The sequence below is a fragment of the Ovis aries genome, chromosome 3 (assembly GCF_016772045.2).
Source record: "Ovis aries strain OAR_USU_Benz2616 breed Rambouillet chromosome 3, ARS-UI_Ramb_v3.0, whole genome shotgun sequence".
Classification (NCBI taxonomy): Eukaryota; Metazoa; Chordata; class Mammalia; order Artiodactyla; family Bovidae; genus Ovis; species Ovis aries.
Genome location: NC_056056.1, coordinates 70,132,216 through 70,155,041, shown reverse-complemented (window position 1 = coordinate 70,155,041; position 22,826 = coordinate 70,132,216). Strand labels below are relative to the sequence as shown.

Here is a 22,826-nt window from a genome sequence, read left to right as displayed (position 1 = left end):
GTTTCCAGCTGACCTGCTACTGGTCATCTCCAAGAATTATGCTGTAGATCTTCGTTCTTCGCACTAGGCAGTATGATTTAATATTACACAACAATGGCACCATCAACTGACATTATTTGATTAGTTCTTTCAAATCAATTTACACTGAAGAGATTTTAATAATTATTGACCGTATCAGGATAAGCATTTTAGAAATTTAAAAGGCCAACTTTGTTTTATTATACTTTGGTGAAAACTATCTATCTGCAAAAAAAAGGTGAAATGTTATATAAAGTCAATGTAAAAACTCACACATTGCCAAAATAAATTAAAATTTCAGACGAAGGTGATCCCAGTTAGAAGTTGGTTTAAAAAAAAAAAAGAATTCTGTTACAAACTAATTCAAGCCCAGGGAAGACTTTACAAACTCTCTTTTCTTATAATTCAAAGGCAAAGAAATGCTCATTCATCTCTGACTGTCCTTTGTATAATCATGACCCTGAGTGGGTATGTAACTACAAAGAACCCTAAATATGTGTATCGTTCAAGGATTAAAATGACTGAAGTTTTCCTTGTTTTATATTTTATTTCATTACTATGTGCTATTAAATATACAAGAAAACATTTTATATTTATAACCATATTTATATTAACATAATTTTGTATTACTTCATTACATTATGTTAAAATTTTACTCTAAGTGAAAATTCTAAAACACAACACATTGAACAAATATTTATTTGTTCACGGTTGTGTTGGGTCTTAGTTATGGCACAAGAGCTCTTGGGTGCGGCGAAGGCTCTCTAGGTGAGAGACATGGGTTCTGCAGCTCCGAGGCATGTGGGATCTCGGGTCCCCAGCCTGGGATGGATCCCACTCCCCCTTAATTGGAAGGCAGATTCTTAACCCCTGGATCATCTGGGAAGTCCCTAAACTTTTAAGTCTAAAATATCTTTCCTGGAAAAAAAAACCTATAAAGGGATATTCATTTTACATGGATATGTCAATTTTATAGCTTATAATGTATAGTAAAGGGGGTCTTAATATACTTTTTATAATTAGGCACTGTTTTCCTTACTGAAAATGCATTTCACTACATACAAATCTAACTAGCTTTGTAATAACCAAATATATGGAACTTTCGTCCTGACGCACATTAGTCGGAGAGGATAAAGACTGCTTCAGTTTACTAACATAGAGCACTTGGCTCTATGCTGATATGAACTTCAACCGAAATCTCTAAGCCTTTTGAGCTGACCCTTCAGCAATGTATCCTATTCATCATTCAATACTAAAGAGTCCTCTAATTACATACACAAAAGGTACATGCCTTTGTTCTCTGACAAAACTACTGAATTAAAGGACCACCCTTCTCAACATGTTTAAGCAGAACTAAGTTTACTGATATAATCAACTGATGTGTGAAGCAGCTTTTTGGTACACCTTAGCCTTAAGTTATGTTCTCACTATATTATATATTATTAAAGAGCATCAGGAAAATCAAAACCATTTCTGTAGGTCTCTCACTTTAAAACAGTGTTTAAATAAAATCTCTTGAAAAAATGAATTTTGGTAAAGTTGCTCTTATATCAACTATAAAGCTTGATGAAAAACAAAAGTTCTTTAAAAGAATTCAGTAAATTTCTAGACAAACTTAAAATTGATTTCCTTACCTGAAATGACCCTACTTCTCCCTCTTAAATCTAATGAGTAATCTAAAAAGTTCAGTACCTGGAAACAGTTTTTAGATAAGTGAAATAAGTGGGAATTATGAATAAAGTATGACTCCAAATGACTATGTAGGAAACGGAAAGACAAGCAAGCCATTTTAAAACCACTCCTTGAAGCTTAAGATTCTTGTTGCAAAATCAACAAATAATTCTCCCATTGTGTTCTCAGAGGGCAAGGGTTCCTTCCTTATTTTTGTGTGATTTTCAGTAACTTTCTCAGAAATGAGATACTGGAGTTCAGAGAAAATGATCTAAGATGGGATGTTGAGACTAGCATCTACTACTTGGTAAGTGACCTACAAGTTGGATATTGCTGCTTTCATTTTAATTTTTTCAACTTAAATGGTAGTACTGACAATGGACTAAATCAAGGCATTCATTCAAAATAATACTCTGAAAAGCACTTAAATTAATAAAAGCAACTTGGTGGGTCTCAAAGGTTCAACATCAATGAAAAACAGAGAACAAATTTTTATTAAAAATAAACTACCCCAGGTTTTTTGCTACAAAATCCTTACCAGTGATAGACCAAAAAAAAAAAGTGCTTTTCTTTCTTTTTAAAAAGAATTTATCTCAATTAACTCAGTAACCTAACAGACTTACTAGCTCTAAGTTGATATTTTACAACTGATTATCACTAGAAGTTACTCGATCCTAGTGCCATATGCAAAATCTGAATAAAGCCCTAAAGTTTATAGACCTAAACTGTGCCTCAGTTATTTTTAGCCTAACATTGACAAAAAGGTTAAAGTTATACAGAAACAAACCAATAACAGAACCAGTGACTCATTATGTGACTAAGTCTTAAAATATATGCCAAATGGCAAGATAGCAAAAATATAAAATAGTTCTCTTTACTTACAAGTTAGTAACCGGCTCTCCTTTCAATGGAGGTAGGAGGTTTCCTGAGCCAATTAAACAGTTGTGGACTATAGTCAGACTCTGCAGAACATCATCTCTAGAAGAAATAAAAACCATTTTCATATTTGAGAAGACTCCAAATCTGTATTTAACAAAAAGCCTTGCAGAGTCTAAGGTGAAGTACAAGAACTTTATCAAGTGGGAATATACAAAATTAAGCCATAGAAGTGATGAACATTTTCAGTTTACTCACTTAATAGTACAAGGTAATTAAACAGATATTTACTGATAATATCAGACCTACTTACATTTAAATAATCTAAATAATCACAAGTAACAACAACTGATTGCCCTTTGTGAAGCAATTCTGAATATACTTCCCTCTTTATCCAAAGAGCACAACCACTAACAAAAGGGAAAACTATTTATAGAAGATTCCCTACTACAGTCTATCTTTTAGAATGGATGAAGTAGGGCATGGCAAGCCACTCCAGTATTCCTGCCTGAAGAATCCCCACAGTCAGAGAAACATGGAGGGCTACAGTCCATGGGGCTGCACAGAGTTAGACACGACTGAAGTGACTTAACACAGGGACCTCTCTGGCAGTCCAGTGGTTAGGACATGGCACTTTCACTGCTGAGGGCTCAGGTTCAATTCCTGGTCAGGGAACTAAGCTCCCACAAGCCATACAGCATGGCCAAAATTTTAAAACAGACTAGGTAAACATTTACTTCAAAAAGCAGTTCAGAGTAACATACAGCTGATATAAAGGGCTTCCTCTTCCAACCCCATTCCTAGTGGATTTGCTTATTCAAAATTTCCTGTTATTTGATACACACTAATTTTCTTACTACATATAAAATAGTCTCAAATAACTGTTTGCTGTTAAAGCTCTTTGGGACAGAAAAAAAAAAATCTTGGGGATATTTCTCTAGGTAATAGTAATACCAAAATATGAATTACTAAAAAGAAATGAGCCAGTAAAAGCTTCAGTGAATCTAGAGAAACAGGCATTTCCTTACAAAGCAGGCATATTTATACACACTTCCCAAAATATGCACAAGTGAAAATGCTAAGCAGAAGGCACTAAAAGCAAACTAGAAAAAACTCCGAGTTTTCCTATTTCAGATGTTTAATTACGAGAAACTTTCTGTTGCTAAACTATAAACCATTTTAAATGGTTTTCTAATCACATTTATGGGAGGCATCCAAAACACACCTTGTGGGACCCTGAAAATGAATACATCTGATATGCCACAGAGAGAGGGAGAGGTGTGAAAAGAACGTTTTAGTCCACAACTATACATCACTAACTGGTTATAAAAGAAAACTAACCTAGACATTTCGAGTTCTCCATCCCCACAACGCTGGAGTTTGCTGAGCTCAGGCTGAAGGAAAGAGTCCAACAGATAAAAGGCGAAAGCCACCTCTTCAGAAGAAGGAACATGCCACTGGATCCCCAAATTCCACAAGTCCCCTGGTTTACCCCAGTCCTACAAGACAGCATTTAACCAGCAATTTGAGAAGCTGACGTGGGGGGAGGGGGGAACATACACACATAATTTAAAAGGCTTAAAAGAAAATGCATAAGTAAACCAAACCTAAGGCAACAAATGCACACCAAAAAAACATCAGACATCACATGATTCCTTCATTATCATTCCTAAAAAAGGTCTCCCTGAAGAGCCACTCAAATGTGAGTTTACCGAAACAGTAAGTTTATGTGAGGCTATGATTGCACTCTGCCCTCAAGTTACACCACACTTTTCAAGTTTAAAACATTTTAATAATAGATTTAGTAATCTATGTTAAAAATAAAGAATTTTTTTTAAGAAAACCAACACTTTTGTACACAACAGGGGAAAAACCCACACTTTGAATCCCTTAGAAAAATAACCCAATATATCCTGGAATCCTAGATTATTGAAAATGCTTGCCTTGATAGGAAAGTATTCAGAAGGAGGCTTGTCAAAGCCGCCTGGCACACTGCAGTACTCGGTAGGGTAGATAAGTGTAGTAGAACGAAGAAGATGATGCAAAAGGTTACAAGACAGAGTGTAACCCTGCTTACAGGTTAAATGTAGGGTTCTTTGGAGAATCTTTACAAGCTGCTCCCTATAAAGAAGCAACTTCTTCCCATCCACTCGAGTAATCTAGGAAGAAAACATTTGAAGATACTTTGTTTAGAAGATCAGGAATCAATATTTAAAGTATATGTTTGGCTACTAAAGTTGTCTAAAATAGTGACAATGTTTCTTAAAATGGATTTAATTAATTTTAAGATTGTTATTTTAATTATATTCTAACAATGAATCTTAACATCAAAAACACATTTTCTGTGCTTAGGCTCTTCAGTGCCTTAGTAACATCCTTTTCAAGAGTGTACCCCCTGAAGAGACAAAACTTAATTGGATTTCTCTGTTCTTTGGTTCCTGAACTAAACTGTAGAGGAAACTGAAGTTTGATTGATGGCCAAATTTAAAATATGGGGAAGGGGAAGATGCTACATCTGATAAACTCATCAATTAATGAGCTATCCACATTAGAATTAAAAACATGAGGCATGAAGTAGTCAACCATTATCATACTCCTTTCAAAACAAGAAAATGGGATTGTCTGCTTTTTTGTAGTCAGATCCAAATCTTTCTAACTTAACATGTTTGGAAGTCAATTTTTCAAAAACAGAGGATACATCCTCAGAGCAACTCAACATTTTCACAGAAAATTTTCTTATTCCACAGATTTATAATACCTCAGACAAAAGTTGAAGATTCCATAGTAACTCCTTATCTAGCTCTTCTTCATTTAATACATCATCATCTAAAAATAGCAAAATAGTATCAGTGGGGAAAAAAAAAAATCCAATGAAATCCATCATTTAAAAATATTTATATTTAATACTTCTAATAGCTGAGAAAAGTCTGTTTTAGGAAGCTTTTCATTCTTTCGTCATTAAGCTAGGCTTGCTCCAGCGGAGGTGGAAACTCAATTTTCAAAAGATAAACACACCTACCAGGACTCCTGCCCCTTCACATCTCACAAAATACCTTTTATTTTTATGCCACCTCTGAATGGTTCTTGTATGTATGAAAACATTAATTTAATAGGGTAAAATTTCTAAGCTACCTGTCAATCTGGATGATAACCTTGTTTTAAGCAATTTTACCCCAAACTGCAAAATTAAAACACTGCACAGCTTAGAGAATCTGTTTCCATCAGCAGAGTTGTAGAAACCAAGAAAAACTTCCAAAATCATAAATATAGATAATAACCTTAAGACTTACTCATTGTAAGCTGAGTTATAACACTGCAGCAGTGGGGAACAAATAGCTTCAAAGATTCCTCTGGGCAGCACTGAAAACATATTTGTTTGTATAAGGTTTTTTTGAGAGGCACAAATATTTAACAGTCACAAGTACACACTAGCACTATTTTCAGAGGCAAATAAGGGTAGCTATGAAAGAAATATGTGTATTTTAAGAATGACAAGCATGTCTAAAATAATTAACCACATAAAACTGCTGGCTATTGATTCATTACTTCATCGGTCCAAAAAACCCCAACTCACCTTGACTGCAGCACGGCACATGTCTGCCACCATGCGTCCTGCGACTCTTGTTTCAAATATATGTGAAATAGAAAAATTAAAAACCTTCTGAAGGGCCACCTATTAAAAGATAACATAAAAACGGAAATGTCTAACTAGCATTTTTTAAAAACTGAAACATCTTTTTAAACATGAAAGAAAATGTTACTCAGACTATACTAAAAAATAATCAAGTAGGAAAAATTTAACCACCTGAATATATAAAGATTTGTTTAATAATATTACGTTCAGGTCTATGAACAGCCTTTGCACAAGGCCCTAATGTGACCAGAACACTTGAGGCCCAAGATTTTATTTGCTATAGAAATGCTGAACACAAAACTAAAGCTGCTGGAAACAAATGCAATTTAATTATCTTGCTGGTCAATTTAAAACAGAGGGAATATTGAGGAGTATCTAATATTTAGTTTGTTATTCGGACAACTACAAACTATAAGTATTTCTCTCTCCTCTAAATGATGTGAAGCATTCTACTTAATTTTACAATTAGATAATTTTAATTACTGAATGAAGGAATTAGGTCTAGACATGGATTGACAAGGCTGAAAATTATAAACAACTCCTTTCAGAAGACTCTGGTTAAATAAGATTTTATTTATGTTAATTTCTTTATACTAACATAATCTTAGTAAATATCTCATGGAGCTGTAAAGCAGTTTAGCTTTTAACAAGGACAAACACTGCATAATGATAATCTCAGATGGAGAAAGAAGAAACAGAAATGGAAACACAGTAAAGGAATAAAAATATATAAAGTTTCGTCACAGTCAATTCTTGTTATATGTAGTACTTATGCTCTACAAAATTGCTGTGGGCACTGAATTAGCAAATATTGAACCAAAGTTCTTAGGGGAAACACAGGATTAAGTTCCCATAAGCCTCTCATTACATTTTCATCAACTGATGAATATAAAATTTTGTTTCTCTTTGAAGATACCTTTTTTTAACATATGTTTATTATTATTATTTTGGCCATACCACACAGCATGTGGGATCTTAGCTGCCCACTGGGGACTGAACCCATGCTCCATGCAGTGGAAGCATGGAGTCATAACTATTCAACTGCCAGGAATTCCTCATTTTTTTTCAAATTTTAATATGGAAAGGAAGGAGAAGCTGGTATGATATGCACACAAGTACCCTGAAGTTCAATTTTTAAAACGTCAAATAAAAATACAAGTTGGAATGTAGCTCTTTGCAGCAATGCACTCTTACCATAAATATTTCTTTGGAACATTGTGTGAGGATTGTACTAAACGTAGAAGACAGACCTAATTCGACCAAACTCTCCAAGTGAGTCATTTTCTCCGTCTCTGTCTCTTCTCTTGTTTGCTCCAACGTGCTACTTTCTATGAGTCCAAAGCATCTAAATGACCCAAAGAAAATACAATTTTAGCAACTAAAAACTGGCTTAACTTTTTTGGTTGATTTGATTAGATAAATCTTTATTGTCAAGATAATGCAAATGATAGGTATTTCATTTGTATATGGCTCACAAATCAATTATCCCTTTGTAACCTCAGAAGAATTACCACCCTTGCATAGTAATTAAGTACAGGCTGCAATGCAGAGTAAGGCTAAAGTTTGCTGAGACAGGACATTGTTATTTTTTAGTATCTATCAGACATTAAATAGATCTGAGGTACTTGCTTACCTGTCCATAAATTGTAAGACGAAATCCTCAAATTCAGCTGTGGCAGAACAAAGTTCTCGCTCTACCTGTAACATGTCAATGTGCAGAAAATTTTCAAATAGGCTTTCATTTTTTTCCCTGGAATAAAACTCAACTATAGTCTACAAAATATGTCTAATACTATATTATTACACTGAGCACTATGAGAAACAGCACCAAATTCCCCTATCAACTTAGAATAACTCATCTACTTCCCAGGAACCAAAATAAGTAGTAATTAACATATTTTGTAAGGGCCAAAAACAGAAGTTCAGGCAGCTATATTTTAAAAATCAGTTAATGGTTTTCAAACTGCTTGTGCATGTATAAAGGATTATCTCACTAGCTAACCATCTAAATGCCAAAAGTAAGATAATAACATACATGTCACAAAGAAAATAGTTCTGAAAAAAACAGACAGTTAATGATTCCAATTTCCTCAACAGATTTATTGCTAACATAAAATGGAAAAACAAAATGCCATCACTTTTTGCTTAACAAAACAAAAAGTTGAAATACACCTTTTCGTTTCAGTTGTTTACTGGAATAGACTATTTTCACCCACCCTCTTTGGTGGGTGCTCTGCAGACTATCCTACCAGTGATGACCTGGCCCTCCATTCATATCATTCTAGTCACAAAACAGTAATTTTAATTTGTCAGCACCTCTGCAAAGCTGCTTTTAAACTTTCAAATATTACTATTCATATACAGTAGGAATTACAACTCAGTTGACCAATCTTTTTATAAGCAGAAAGCATCCTTACTTCTGTGAGGTCATTTCTTTCCTGCAGTACGGATGAACAATCTACTAAAGGCACCAGAGTGGAAAATGTTGCTATAAATTGGAATGTGATCTATGGAAAGATGCAAAAGAGCAAACATTAATTACATAGAGTTCTAATTCCAAAATACACATATACCATAAGCTACTATCAAGTACCAAAGAAATTATTCTGAGGGAAATACCACAACAATTTTTCTGAAAGCTTTTTGCTTAGAACTGAACATTTTGAGGTTCTTCACAATTAACTAGCTGATAACTGAGTAATGAAGTTGTACTAAATTTATTTTCATACAGTTATTTATTAGATTTAAGCACAAAGTTCTCTAACCTTTGGTCACTAAGATGTTACTTGGCTTCCACCAAAAATGTAATATTAACTAAGTGTAGATAGAAAATGCTGAAGGAGAAGCTGGAGACCAGCGAAGAGGGAAGATGAACAATATGTAAGTCAGGTTTGTACATTACGGGAGTCTAGCATTTCACACCCAGTAATTTTTATCATGCTCCTTGTGACCAGTGCAAAGAGAAGTACAAATAATCATATGCTTTCATTTTTAATGGATCTGCTTACACAGAATAGGAAATCTATAATAAGCTTTAAAACACTGTATGATCATAAATGCATTCAGTTATGGGAAATGACTTAACCTAAGGAAGACCTGATATAGATCAACTAAGTGTTCATGGGTATAAACTTGGGCATCTGCAGGTATAATTCTGCTGCCATTAAGAAATTTTACACTTTACTGTGTTCTAAAGAATATCTGAAGAAAAAGTAACAGGACATCCACTTACACAATTAAATCTGACATAGAAAAGAGAATTACAAATATGCTCACCATGCATTTACTAAAGTCATTCGGATCCACCCCAGGTAATGCTCTCATCAACAGAGGTAGCATGTGTGTTGGACCTTCAGGAAACCACTTGCCCCCTGATACCAAACTGCGGGCTACTCCAATGACACAACTTAAAGTAGCTGTGAGCTGGTGAGGTTCTGTTAAAGTCTCTAGTGCAGGATATGTTCTGCAGTTTGAAAACAGAATTTTAAAAATTTTCCATGACAGATAAACATATGGAACACATTAAACAATTTACTAAATTCATCTTGGATTAAAGGTTTTTCCGCTAGCAGAGTATTCTGAGTGAACATTTGCTTTCAAGGTTAACAGAATCACAGAAATAAAGGAAGGGTACATGCTTCCCCAATTCCCTGACATCTCACCACAGTTCCTCATGCCAATTCCACAGTGTAAATACTATTAGCTGGTAGATTTCTGTATTCTTTCAGCATCTTAATCCATTCCCACATTCCTACAGGACTGCATCTAATTTAATCATCAGTGATTATTAGAAATCAGCAATAACACACTACTATTCCACTCTTCTCTTTTAACGGAAAAAAACAATCTTACTAAAATGTTCAAGTGTTTCCTATTTTATACTTTTAAAAAAGGACTGTGTTCTAAAGTTGGAAATCAGCTCTCAAAAACATAAGAGAATATTCTTAACAGTAGAGTGAGTAAAACAGGGGGAATAAGACATGCAATCTTTGATCACTAAGTCAGTATTTAAGAACGAAGAACACCCACTCTACGGTTCAGTGATTTCACTTTTGAGACTCTCTCCTACAGGGGAAAAGAGTCCAAAATGCACTCAGTGTAAGTTCTTCTTAACAGAAAAGGTAAATAAACAATAAGGAAATTTCTAAATAAAGTAGGAAAAAAGGAGGATTTCTAACTAGAATTAAAAAATATAACCAAACCTATGTTTATTTTAAAAGATGAATAAAATAAGCCAAAAATGCTTTGGCAGAGGATGTCTTCAGGAGATGTAAAATCAAGTGTCTAAAATTTTTTACTTTTTAAAAGACTCTAACTTGGAGATTCCCTAGCAGTCCAGTGGTTAGGACTCAATGTTTTCATTGCCTTGGCGGCCCAGATTCAATCTTTGGTCAGGAAACTAAGATCCCACAAAGCATGAGGTGTGGTTAAAAAAAAAAAAAAAAAAAAGTTTCTGTTTTTCTAAAAGAAAAAAAAAATCTACAAAAAAAGCTAGCCAAGCCACTTCTAAACAGGACAAAATTAAAATTGAGTCTCAAAAAGTGTCATTGTACTGTCGATTTTATCAATTTAGCATCTTGGTTGAGATTAAATTTGTCCAAAAATCAACTACTAAAGAAAAAGGTGACAGATATTCATATTTGTATTTATAAGCTTTGTTCCTTCAACTAAAGATTAATCTCACCAGTCATAATTCACCACCTGGAAAACAATGAAATAAGGCAAAACAAAGGGAAGGTAAAGGAATACCAAACACCTCAGTTCAAAATTTTAATTCTGCAAACAACTGAAGTCGTCTCTTGAGGCAAGTCTCTCCTCTCCAAAGAAGATCAAGGGACCCACCACTGACCAAGAGCTCCTGCTGCCACGTGGAGGCCAAGCGGCAACGAAGAGTGAAGGCTGAAGACAGAGCAGAAACTGCCTAACTTTCACACTCCATTTCCTAACTAAGTTGGACACGCTGGAAGTTACCATGCCCTAAGACATGGACACAAAAAGACAGGGGAGGTTGGAATAGTGACGCGCAACTTAAATATTTATGGCAAAGAACACAGGGCAAGATAGCACAAGCAACTCCAATTACAAATAATGGAGCCTCATTTGGTAGGATACCCTTCGCCAAGCAAACGTCACCAATTTTCCTCTCTCAACAGTGAGTCGGAAAACAGGCTGTCATCTGCATGCTGCCAGTAAGGACCCTGGACAAATCGGAGTTTTAGGAAACTCAAGCCCTTAGATCCCTCTGGGCTCCAAAATCTAACATTCTTCCGCTTTTAACGAAGCCATTTAGAGAAGAATCCTAAACCTGAAGTTCAGGCAGCAAAGAATGAATACAAGAAAGCGTAAGCCATCTGCTCATGCACACTCAAGACCACTGAGAGCGGCTATCTCCTGTGAAGCACGCCAAGCTTGTATTACGACAGCGACGAGGCAAATGCAGACCTGTTTTTGTTACTATTCCAGCATACAAAACAAAATGAATACAATGAAATTGACATAGTAGAAATAATTCACACAAGGTTATATATATAATACATGAAAATAATAAAGCTAGACAAATTTTCTTCTCTATCACTGACCCTAAGAAGCAGACATCCAGAATTATTCTCACCGCCATGTTCTCAATATTTAGTGACACTCACATTTTGTGAAACAAAACAGCCAGAGGTTTATTTATAAGCAAAAACTTCAATAACTAGAATGAGCACATAAGTCAAAATATTTTACTTTATTCATTTCATGTCAATTTTCTTTTTCTCGTCAATAAATCTTTATCAAGTTACCAATCTTTAGGTTTAAATATCTTGTTTCCCCTCTAGAAACAGGAATAAGTACCAAGATAGCAAAACAAGCCACAGAAAAGAAAAGAAAGCCAAGCAGAAGAGTAGAAGAGATAGATAACCAGAGTAACAGTGAACACAGCTGAGGCTTCAATGAAGCATGTGAACCTACACTTACCTTTCAAGTACAGGGGGTATTACTAACTCCGGTCTCATGAGTGCAAGGTTCTGCAGAGCCTGGGCTGCTTCTAAACTACCAGTTTTGCTAAACATAGCCAAGAGGACAGGCTGAATAATGCATTGTACAAAGTCTGTAACATCTTGATCTGTAAGCTTATGGCTATCAGGCACGGGAGTTAACCAAGAAGGTTTCTTGTATCTTTCACGATGTAATCTTCTAACAACGCTGTTTGGCAACCGCTGAAGTAGTTTCATTAACTTGTTCTGAGGAGACAGAAGCAGAAGGTCCTAGGTAGGTTGTCGTTCTCACAGAGATACTCACAGTTCCTCTACTGTCCCAAGTAAAAATTTTTCAAATAACAGCTTGTATAATAATTTTAAAATACAATCTATCTTTTCATTTTTTAAATTTTATTGAAGTATAGTTGATTTATAATGCTGTTAATTTCTGCTGTACAGCCAAGTGACTCAGTTATACACATATATTCATTTTTATATTCTTTTCCTTTACGGTTTATCACAGGACATTAAATATAGTCACCCATGCTACACTAGGACCTTATTGTTTAACAATTTGTATAATCTTTTTTTTTTTTTTCAGTTTGTATAATCTTATTACAAAGAACTTGTATGGTCTAACTAGTTAGAATAAAATACTCTTACCAATTAATCATCAATAATAATAAACACTTTCAAATTTCAGTTTTAATTTCTAGCATCACATGAGTCTTTCATTACTTGAAAAGCCATAACCCAGCAACTTAAAAAAAAAGCATACACACAATAAAACTGAAAAGATGATTCTATCGTTTTGTGGCATTTTGTCACCAGTTACTGGTATTTTTGTCACCAGTTATTAGTATTTATTTCTATATGTTCTATAAACACGGCACCTTAATGTAAACATAATCATGCTCACACAGGGAAAGCTTAAACTATAGAAAATGTACACAATAGGCAATAGTCACATGTGACTATATCTTAAAATAAAATTCCATACCGTAAGAGTAAAATATGAACATGACTCACCAGCCACCGGCCATTATTTGAAGGATGGTAAAAAGACGTGATGCTGTTAAACAAACCAGCCAAGTGCTTTTGCACCAGCTTACTTGGTCCACCCTGTTCAGATAAAAGAGCAGCAATATTATTACCCACGTAATTCTGTAAAATTGAAAGGGTGAACAGGCCCAGGCCTATATACAAATCACTAATGTGGCTCACATTCATCCTGCTGGCAAAAACCAGTTCCACCTCTGAATGAAAGTCAGAAACAATTCCCAGATGAATTTCATATAAATCAAGACAGTCTACTAAAAATAAGGGCAACTTATTAAAATTGAACCATAAAATGGAAAAGATATCTCTCAATTCAGAGTTAACAGTATCTTTTACTGTTTGCAGGTAAATAACTTTTGCCGCTAAGGCAGTCATCTTAAAATAACTAAGTATACAACATTAAGCATAAAAAGCATTCCTTAAATGACTGAAGAACTCAAGAATTCCTCATTGCAGGAAATATAGATTTACATAAATGCATTCACATATTTATTAGTACTTCTAAATGTTTCAAGTGATTAAACTTATTATATTTGACCATATTTTGACTCAAAAGAAAAAGATTTTTTTTTTCTTAATCTATTACCAAAACAAACACACAAAACAACCAACCAGAGAGCAATATAACTAGGGTTGCACGGGGAGGGGGAAAGGAGGAAAAGGCTAACACTCACTTTACCAAGTTGAACAACCTTGGGAATATAGGACTAAAATATAATATAAAGGCCTTGAAACTGTCTGTTTCAAGATGATCTTTTTCAAGAAACAGCACAGATTCATAATGTATGCAAAATAGCAAGTCACTGTGTCACATACTCAAAACTAACATAGTATTATACACCAACTATTATTTCAATTAAAAAAGAATCAGCACAGACCTAAAGTAGACTATCCAGTAACACCAGGAGCATGTCTTCCTGCTGAAATGAAAGTCACATTTCCCCACAGTCACATTTCCCAACTTAGATCAAACTATTGAGACCATAATTCCATAGCAAAATACCAAAAAAAATTTTCAAACTTCTAACATTGTTGACTGTTAATTATATTAAATATTCATATTTAACACAAAATGAAGCTGCCAATACCAACAACTGTGTGAGCAACAGCAACTAAAATGAGCCTGATACCAATCACTATCTGATCCTGTTTTCCCTAAAGCCCAAGTTCCAACTCACTGCTTAAAAAAGATGATAAATATTCAAATGTTTTTGCTCTTATTGAATATCAGAAAGAAAACAGGATTTCCCCTCTGTTTAATAATAAAATAACAACCAAAAAAGAAAAGCTTGAAAGTTTCTTTTCTTTTCATCTTACAATGAAATTTACTATCTAAACTTCTGAGTTTCTCTGCTGGCTCTGTGGTAAAGAATCTGCCTGCCAATGCAGAAAAGACAGGTTTGATCCCAGATCTGGGAAGACCCCACATGATCTGGAGCACCTAAGCCCGTGTGCCACAACTAATTAGCCTGTGCTCTAAAGTCCACAGCCACAGTTACGGAGGCCCATGTGCCCTAAAATCTATGCCCCACAACAAGAGAAGCCACCAAGGGAGAAGCCCGCACACTGCAGCTGGATAGTAGCCCCCAGAGCTATGAGAACCCAGCACACGCAAAAACAAATGTTAAATAGTTTAAGAGCTAAACTTCTCACAACCATTCTGTCTTTTCAACAAAAACAGCCAACTGAGCAGTGTAACCAGGGAAAAAATAGCAAACACAGAACAACATTGAGTGTCACATGCAGAGTAATTCAAAAAGGAGATAACTGCGAAGCAATATGAATGAAAACTTAAGAGAATTATGGTATAAAAGTTGTTCCAATACTCTTATTTAAAAGATGATATAAAAATGTAGACTGTATTTTTACTTCTCTTCAATGATGTTGGAAAAATAATCCTTTATGCTTCTCTCTCTTCACTAAGATTACTTTGTCAACAAGCTTTGTGTTCAGTGTAATGTTTTATGTGAACACTGACAATAAATGCATTAATACTGAGCATACACCAAACTCTGCTTTCAAATCTCACTTTACCAATTTGACTTGGGAAAGTCCTTTTACCCATGACTCTGGTTCTCAGCCTGCAAAACTGTTACAGACATTCTGAATCTCTAGAAACTCTGTCCCCCTACTTAGAGTATAACTGACCTACAACTCTGTTAGTTCCAGTACATAACACAGTGATTTGGTATTTCTATACATTACGAAATGATCATTATAATCAAAACTCTGAACTTCTGACCCTTACTTTAAAGGTCCATTATTTAAGGAGATTTTTAAATGGTACATTATGACTATATTCTGAGTCTGAGAAACATAAGTTTACTGCATCAGAAAATATCCAAAAATCAAATGACCAACTGAGCCACTAATTTAGACTTATGCGATTATGCAGAATTTCTGTACGGTTAACCCCAAATTTATAGGAACTATATAAAACAAACATAATGTACTACAAACCATCATGGCAGTGATCCATACTACAGCATGTCCTATATCATAAGCATTTGTTAAAAATCTTGGAACTAACACTTGACTGCTTCCCACTGGGAGGTTCAAGCTTCTCAGAATTCTTGTAAATACCTTTACAAAGAAACAAAGAATTAAGGGTAACTATTGACAAATAGCAAGTAATTCGTTCATTAAATAACCTACGTGTTATATATTGGTGTTACGGTATATATTTTCATTTGATTAGTTTTTATGACATACTGTTTGGTAATGTGCTTTATTCCTTAGGAATTCATATAAATAACTGGATACCTTTTTAAAATGACACTCTGAGGTCACAGGCATGCAGTTATGAAGCACTCAATACTCAGGTACCCCAAAACAGGCCAGTGGCACATAGTTAAGCATAAAAAGGCAAACAGTAGGTAACTGTAGTTCAATGTGAAATATTTTGACTACATTCTGCCTCGCTAAATGCACACAAAATTACTCTTCCTATGTTTTCATTCCAAGCCAAGGATGCACAAAAATATTTTCTAGCTGATTTCTCTACCTCTTTAAATTTTAAGGCTTGGCTTTCCCCTAAGAATCTGCATTTTAATCAGTCATGTAAGATCTTAATACAATTGGATTTATATTTAAAACATAATTAAATACGTCAAATATGGGGGCTAACGGAGGGAGAAATTTACTTCTCCATCTTAGTTTCTACTGGCTGGCAACAGAGGGAGGCAGCACAAGCAAAGGCAATCAGAGCATTTGCCCCTGCTGCTCCCCAGCCCTGCTCTAGTGCCCGTGGGCATCAGAATCAACCACAGCCCGGCTCCAGGCCTCCTGAAGCGCCACAGGCGATTCTCCTGCATGGGAACCACCACCCGAGATGCAGCATACCTAGAGACGCTTTCCAACTTTATTTACTCTTGGAAAGTACACAATGTGATTTTAAAAGTGGGGAATACTCTACAAGAACTAACAATACAGTACAAAAAATTCACTGGAAGGGACCAATGTATGACACCTTGAATAATATTCTTAGTACTTTATAAATTACTCACTCTGAAACTTAAATTCATGCCCTGCATTGGTAAGACAAAAAAAATCAAACATTTATGATAGCTTGATATGATCTAATTACTTTTTGAAAATAAATGACCCATCCTTATAAATTACTTATGTTTTTACTAACAATCAAAGAATTTGATTGTTTCTGTGCTGCTAGAAATCAGCAACCACACACATTTCTCCTTAAAGATACAAAGATGATGTCAGTGCTACTGTATTTGTTCAAATGTTCTTAATTACCTTTGGTACGTATGGATCCCAATCTATATACCCTATATTATCTGTAGCCAATCGAGCAAAGAGATTTACTAGTTGCTGAAAGTAAACGAAAAAGAAAGACAGTTAAGTAAATACATTTGTTATTTTTAGGGGTCACAGTCACATCCTTTATCCATTTGTTCTTTTCAGAACAATCGTTATTGGCATAACTGAATTTAATATTTATATCTCAGTCTTTTCAAATTTCCAAATTTAGGTCCTGATTCTCGTCACCCATACAAAATCAAATGCAGTTGAAATGCTTATTTTTAAAAAAAGGAGATAATAAAGCATCATCCACAGTGCAAGAAACAGATAAAGAAGTTTTTAATCAAATACATGTAGAAAACATCCACTAGGTATCCAGCACCATACGAATGAGGGGTACAACAGGGCCTTCCTCTTCATGTACTTCACAGTACATGCATATACTTCCAGATAGTGATAAAACCAAAATAAATAAATAAATATAAAGAAATGTCTAGTTCTCTTAGAATACAGCAAATACAATTCTAAAAAACTGATTACAACATCGCTAATAGCCAATTTTAAGGGGACAACGAAGGATGAGATGCTTCGACGGCATCACCAACTCAATGGACATGAGCTTCAGCAAGCTCCGAGAGTTGGTGATGGGACAGAGAAGCCTGGCATGCTGCAGTCCATGGGGTCGCAGAGTCAGACACGACTGAGCGACAGAACTGAAGTTACTTATCAAATGATCTAATAGTTACTTCCAAACTAAAATGTATATAAGAAAAAAACAGGATACTCACCCCCTCCCACTGTGGGAGATTTTGCACTGAAACCCAAAGGCCAATTAATTCATCAAACCAAAGTCTGAAGAAGAAAAATGTTATGAATAGCAAGTGATTTACAGAAAGTGGTTTAAAGCCAGATATCCTTTGTATTTTTTTAAAATCTATTATTCTTACCAAAACTACACAATCTAGAAAAAATAACACTGAAAGTTACAAACTTAATGGAACAAAAGATTACTTTTGTCTGAATATTCCCTTTTCAATTTATTTAAGCTAAAAGGAATAATCTCATTAAATTTCTACTCCATTGCTAAATAACTGTCTATCCCTATCTAACACTGTTAAGCTTCTCCTTCCTCTCCATACCTTTCTCCTTTAATGCTTTCCTTTCACTACCTGTTCCTGCAACTCTCCCTTACTCTCTTTTCTTTAATAGGCCAACTAGTAATTACACCATTAACTAGCACTACAGCAATAGTTCCATAAAAGAAATGAGTCACAAAACAATTAAATTAAAGTGGGAAAAAAATATCTCAAAGTAAAGAAAGTGAAGAGAATACAGAGGCAAAAACACCCTTGATTATTAACCAATTTTCACAAATGTCAAAGAAATTTAAAGTTTTTAGAAGTCTGTAATTAAAACTAAAATTTCATAAATATACAGCTAGATACAAAATTTCTGACTTGACAGACAGAAAAGATGTGACATCTCACTATAGAAAACATGCTGGGAGAGACGGTTGGAGGGCCAAGCATAACAACCCTCCCATCCGTAATATGCTGATAGGTACTACTATCCTTCTAGCTTTTTTTTACACCTGTTCCTTTTTTCATAAAAGTACAATCTAAGTATTTTTCATTCTAGGGTTTATTATATACCTGCAGTTATGAGAGAGAGAGAGAGAGACCCAAGAAAAACTATACTACATGATGAGGGTTAAAATCAAGGTTTAGAAAAACATTTTTCCCTTCTCTAAACTCTATGCAATGTAACATTTCCATCACTGCCTATTTATTGAAATTTTCAATTCCTTTTTGCAGTTATCATTCTTTCTCTCCCAATATCTTTGAAAGCCCACATCTTATGTGGCTTGATATATAAATGCCTTACTTTCTCTTTATTTACAAACTGATATTTAATTGTTTTAGCTTTCACATACACTTCAAGTGTAAGAAACATAATGCTTGAGTTGGTAATTTCTTTTTTACTTATTACTGTGCTAGTTTGCCTACATATACATACATACATACATATATGTATATGCGTATGTGTGCATATATACATATATGCATTCCCTATTGTATTCTAGAATCTATTGATACACACACATATATACACTTACTTAAAACCTTTATGATGAAGTTCTGGAGGAAGGGAGGTAGGAAGAAATATTTCAAAATAAGTGATGGCCTTTTGCATTGTTACATCAAAAGGACACATTAAAGGCCGCCATTCTTCTAGCATCTCAGCTGTGGCATCTGCTGGAAAATACCTAATAAAAAAGAAAGTTTTCATGTATCTGATCACTGAATAAAAGCTCTACATCATTATATGACTGACAAGAAGGGAGGAGAAGGGGAATGTACTCATAAGATAATATCACACACTACCAATGTCAAGTTAGCTGACAAGAAACACACATTTTTACAATTCTAAAATAAATAGCCTGTCACACTTAAGTTAGATAAGGTAAATTTTCTTCTTGTCTTTGGCCCTGGAAAAATGCTATAAAGCTGATAAATCTCAGATAAAACACAAAGTCATTAAAGTCACCTACAAACTTAAAACATGATTGCTGTTATTTTTTCCTTCCTGTGTGCTATATAACAGCAATAGAAAAAAAAAAAAAAATCCTGTCACAGAGAACCCAGTCTATATAAGAAACAGACAATCAGCAAAGTGAGAAAGAATATCAGCCCAGGAACCTCTTGGCACCTAAGGAACAAACCATTTACCCTCAGTAGACCCTGAGTTCTCCTGTGTATAAGAAACGACTGAGCTAGATGATCTGGTCCTACAGGCTCTAACATTCTAAGATATGGGCAGGAGCATCGCTGGGGCATGGAAGATTCCGAAAACTAAAAGCAGAAGTGTATAGACAAACACAAAATGAAGACAAGCAGATAATGATGACCCATTATTCATTTGGGTATGGAATGGATACCCAAATGGGGAGGCAACTGGGGTTTAAAATAATGACAAGCATATTAAAATTTCTGATTTGAATACGGGCCAAAAAAAGGAAACCCTTGCAAATACACTTGGAAGTTTGGCCTCTACATCATATTATTAATCTCATTATATCTTTATATCTTTGTGCTACTAGAATCATACTTCACTGCCTATCTTCAAAGATCTTATACACTGAATCCTCTTCCTAATTTTTCAGAGTCAACTGTCAGCCGAGTAACCCAGAATAAAAGCTTGGCATTCTACAAATTATCTAAGAACCTAAAACCCAGTAAATACCTCAGTGATGATCAAATTTCACAAAATGACAATGTTCACTAGTAGCTTATTGAATAACTTAGGTTAGTTCTTAAGCTTCTTAAAAAGGAGACATTCTATATCTTGAAAACACGTTTGTCCAAGACTGACTAGTATAGTAGGTCAGCAACAATATCTGATCTATAAACTAATTTCAACTCTTATAATAAGCATATGACAAATATATAAATTTCCATTCAAAAGAATTCACTGCATTCATACCAGAAGTATGTCTTAGAACAGCCTGATAAATAAGAATGAAAAAATAGTTCAAGACCATACATCTAGACTTTCTAAATTCTATCCACATTTATCTTTAAACATCAGAATATGGGATATTTAAAGTCAAACAGTCTACTGAAATGGAAAAAAAAAAAAAAAGTATGGGCCACCTTCTTATTATTCATTTTTATATAATACCTACAGGGCTCGTTTTGGAAAATAATTTTGACTTAAGTAACAATACTCTAGGGATATCTTTCAAATGAAGCCAGTTATACACACATTATTGCATTCTTACTTTCTAATGGGTGACTGACACCCACACCACTTAAACCTTTCTGAATTTATAAATGAAATCTGAAAAGTTCAGTTCAAGAGTTGGAAATAATACTGCGCTCAGTGACTAACATCACAATGTCAGACACTATATATATCTTTAATTTCCTTTTCAAGGCATACTAAAGATGGGGAAAAGTCCACAGAAACAATAAGAAGATTTATAAATTGAGAAGCTACTTACGGTCGGCAGCTCTTCACAAGTGTTTTAAGAACATTTTCTACAGAACTGGGGGGAAAAAGCCATTTGGTAAATTAGGTTAGTATATTTTAAGAACAGATATAATTCAATTAATAAATATCTCTAAGATACACAGTTAGATATTACCTGTGTACACGCAATAACTAATCCTTCTCTTTCATACACATAAAAGTCTAGTGAAGTGAAGTCGCTCAGTCGTGTCCGACTCTTTGCGACCCCATGGACTGTAGCCTACCAGGCTCCTCTGTCCATGGGATTTTCCAGGCAACAGTACTGGAGTGGATTGCCATTTCCTTCTCCAGGGGATTTTCCTGACCCAGGGATTGAACCCAGGTCTCCCGCACTGTAGACAGACGCTTTACCATCTGAGCCACCAAGGAAGTCCTAAGATTCCTACCTAAATGCTGTAATCTACTCTTTCCTTTGTCTTCACTTTGTTCATTCTATACAATGAACGAAAGGGAAAAAAACTGGAAAAAGGGCAAATCATCTTCAATCTTTACAAAGCGGGCAACAATAACCATACTTATCAACACATCAAGAAGTATGCTTGGAGGCTTCAAACAAACAGCAAAGTCTAGAGTGCTGCTATCAGCAGCTGCTGGAGACTAGTTTTCTGTATCCTACCGGTGAGAGTTTAACAACCCTCCAAGGCACTGTACTGCCAGGAACAATTATCAAAATAACAACAGCCACCTTTTTGACCAGCTACTTAAAAAGTTAGTTGATGAATATTAAAGGCTGTAATTTATTTTCCAACTTGTAGGTGGTTCAAGTGACTTTAGTAAAGCAAAATAAACACTGGAATATGAACTTATAAATAACACTTCTATTTTAATGAAAAGTCTAGTGTGTACTAGTTTAAACACACATCACCAGAATGGAATACTTAAAATATTAACTAGGCCACAGTCAAAAGAAGGTCAAATACAAATCAACAAAACATAGAGTGATTTTGAATTGGAATTTTAAAATACATGTGTGCCTACTTATAGTATGATGTATACAAGTAAAAATAAAGCTAGTCCCTACAGCTCAGAAGAAAAAATTATGGGGGAAAGAGGTAACTTTTAGGCAGTGCTTCCACCTGACACTTTCTCATTAAGCTTCTTGGAATTCTTAAGTCCAAAAGTCTATCCAACGTCTCTGAAAGCTTAAGAACTAATCTTAAGAAATTCTTAAGGAAATTCTAAGGAATAACACAAACCAAACTCAGCACAAGTAATCAATGTAGTATATAACCAAGGAAGAAAACTATTAACTTCATTACTTGAAACAGTAAGAATCTTCTTTAATTTCAAAAGTAAATATTTAGAATAAAATTAACTGAAGAGGAAATTGGGCTACAGCTCATGAGGTAATTCTAAAATAAAGACGATGACCATATGGCTGGAGAGCCACCGTGGAGCATCTTCCGATTATCAAAGAGAGATAACTTCTCTTACAAAAAAACTCACCAATTCAGAATCAGAGTTTAATTGAGGGAACATCTAAGCTTGCCTAGTTTTTTTTTTTTTTTTTTTTTTTTTAAAAAGGTGGGGAGAGTGAGGCAAACTTCTCTCCAACTACATTTACAACTCCCTGAAGACCACAACTATGATTTTTACTCCTGGGCATTTCTGAAGGGCTTATAACAAGGCTGTGTTCATTTACATATATACATATATTACTAACATATTTATATATTTATTAATTTACAAAGCTCTATAAACCTTTTCTATCAGGGCGATAAATAAAAGCATGGATCTTTGGATCTTCTTTTAGTTTGGACTGAAGACCCCCACTGAGAAACAAATTTTAGAACTCATAGGTAAGATATGAAGGTCCA

At 34.7% G+C, this 22,826-nt stretch overlaps 1 protein-coding gene across 4 annotated transcripts in view; it reads right to left on the bottom strand.

The window, feature by feature from the left end:
* The window catches only part of PSME4 (proteasome activator subunit 4), a 96,366-nt gene that overhangs the window by 41,519 nt on the left and 32,021 nt on the right, over positions 1–22,826 (bottom strand). For all 4 annotated transcript variants that reach the window (XM_027966831.2, XM_015094386.3, XM_060412198.1 and 1 more), the window contains 17 exons: positions 20,981–21,025; positions 19,094–19,243; positions 17,766–17,829; positions 16,972–17,046; positions 15,679–15,801; positions 13,189–13,281; positions 12,158–12,423; positions 9,476–9,662; positions 8,617–8,706; positions 7,833–7,897; positions 7,394–7,544; positions 6,140–6,238; positions 5,856–5,925; positions 5,324–5,391; positions 4,509–4,724; positions 3,907–4,064; positions 2,572–2,667 (listed from right to left, as the gene is read on the bottom strand). In XM_027966831.2, the coding sequence (XP_027822632.1) occupies positions 2,572–2,667; positions 3,907–4,064; positions 4,509–4,724; positions 5,324–5,391; positions 5,856–5,925; positions 6,140–6,238; positions 7,394–7,544; positions 7,833–7,897; positions 8,617–8,706; positions 9,476–9,662; positions 12,158–12,423; positions 13,189–13,281; positions 15,679–15,801; positions 16,972–17,046; positions 17,766–17,829; positions 19,094–19,243; positions 20,981–21,025 (2,016 nt within the window). The remainder of the gene's footprint in view (positions 1–2,571; positions 2,668–3,906; positions 4,065–4,508; positions 4,725–5,323; positions 5,392–5,855; positions 5,926–6,139; positions 6,239–7,393; positions 7,545–7,832; positions 7,898–8,616; positions 8,707–9,475; positions 9,663–12,157; positions 12,424–13,188; positions 13,282–15,678; positions 15,802–16,971; positions 17,047–17,765; positions 17,830–19,093; positions 19,244–20,980; positions 21,026–22,826) is intronic.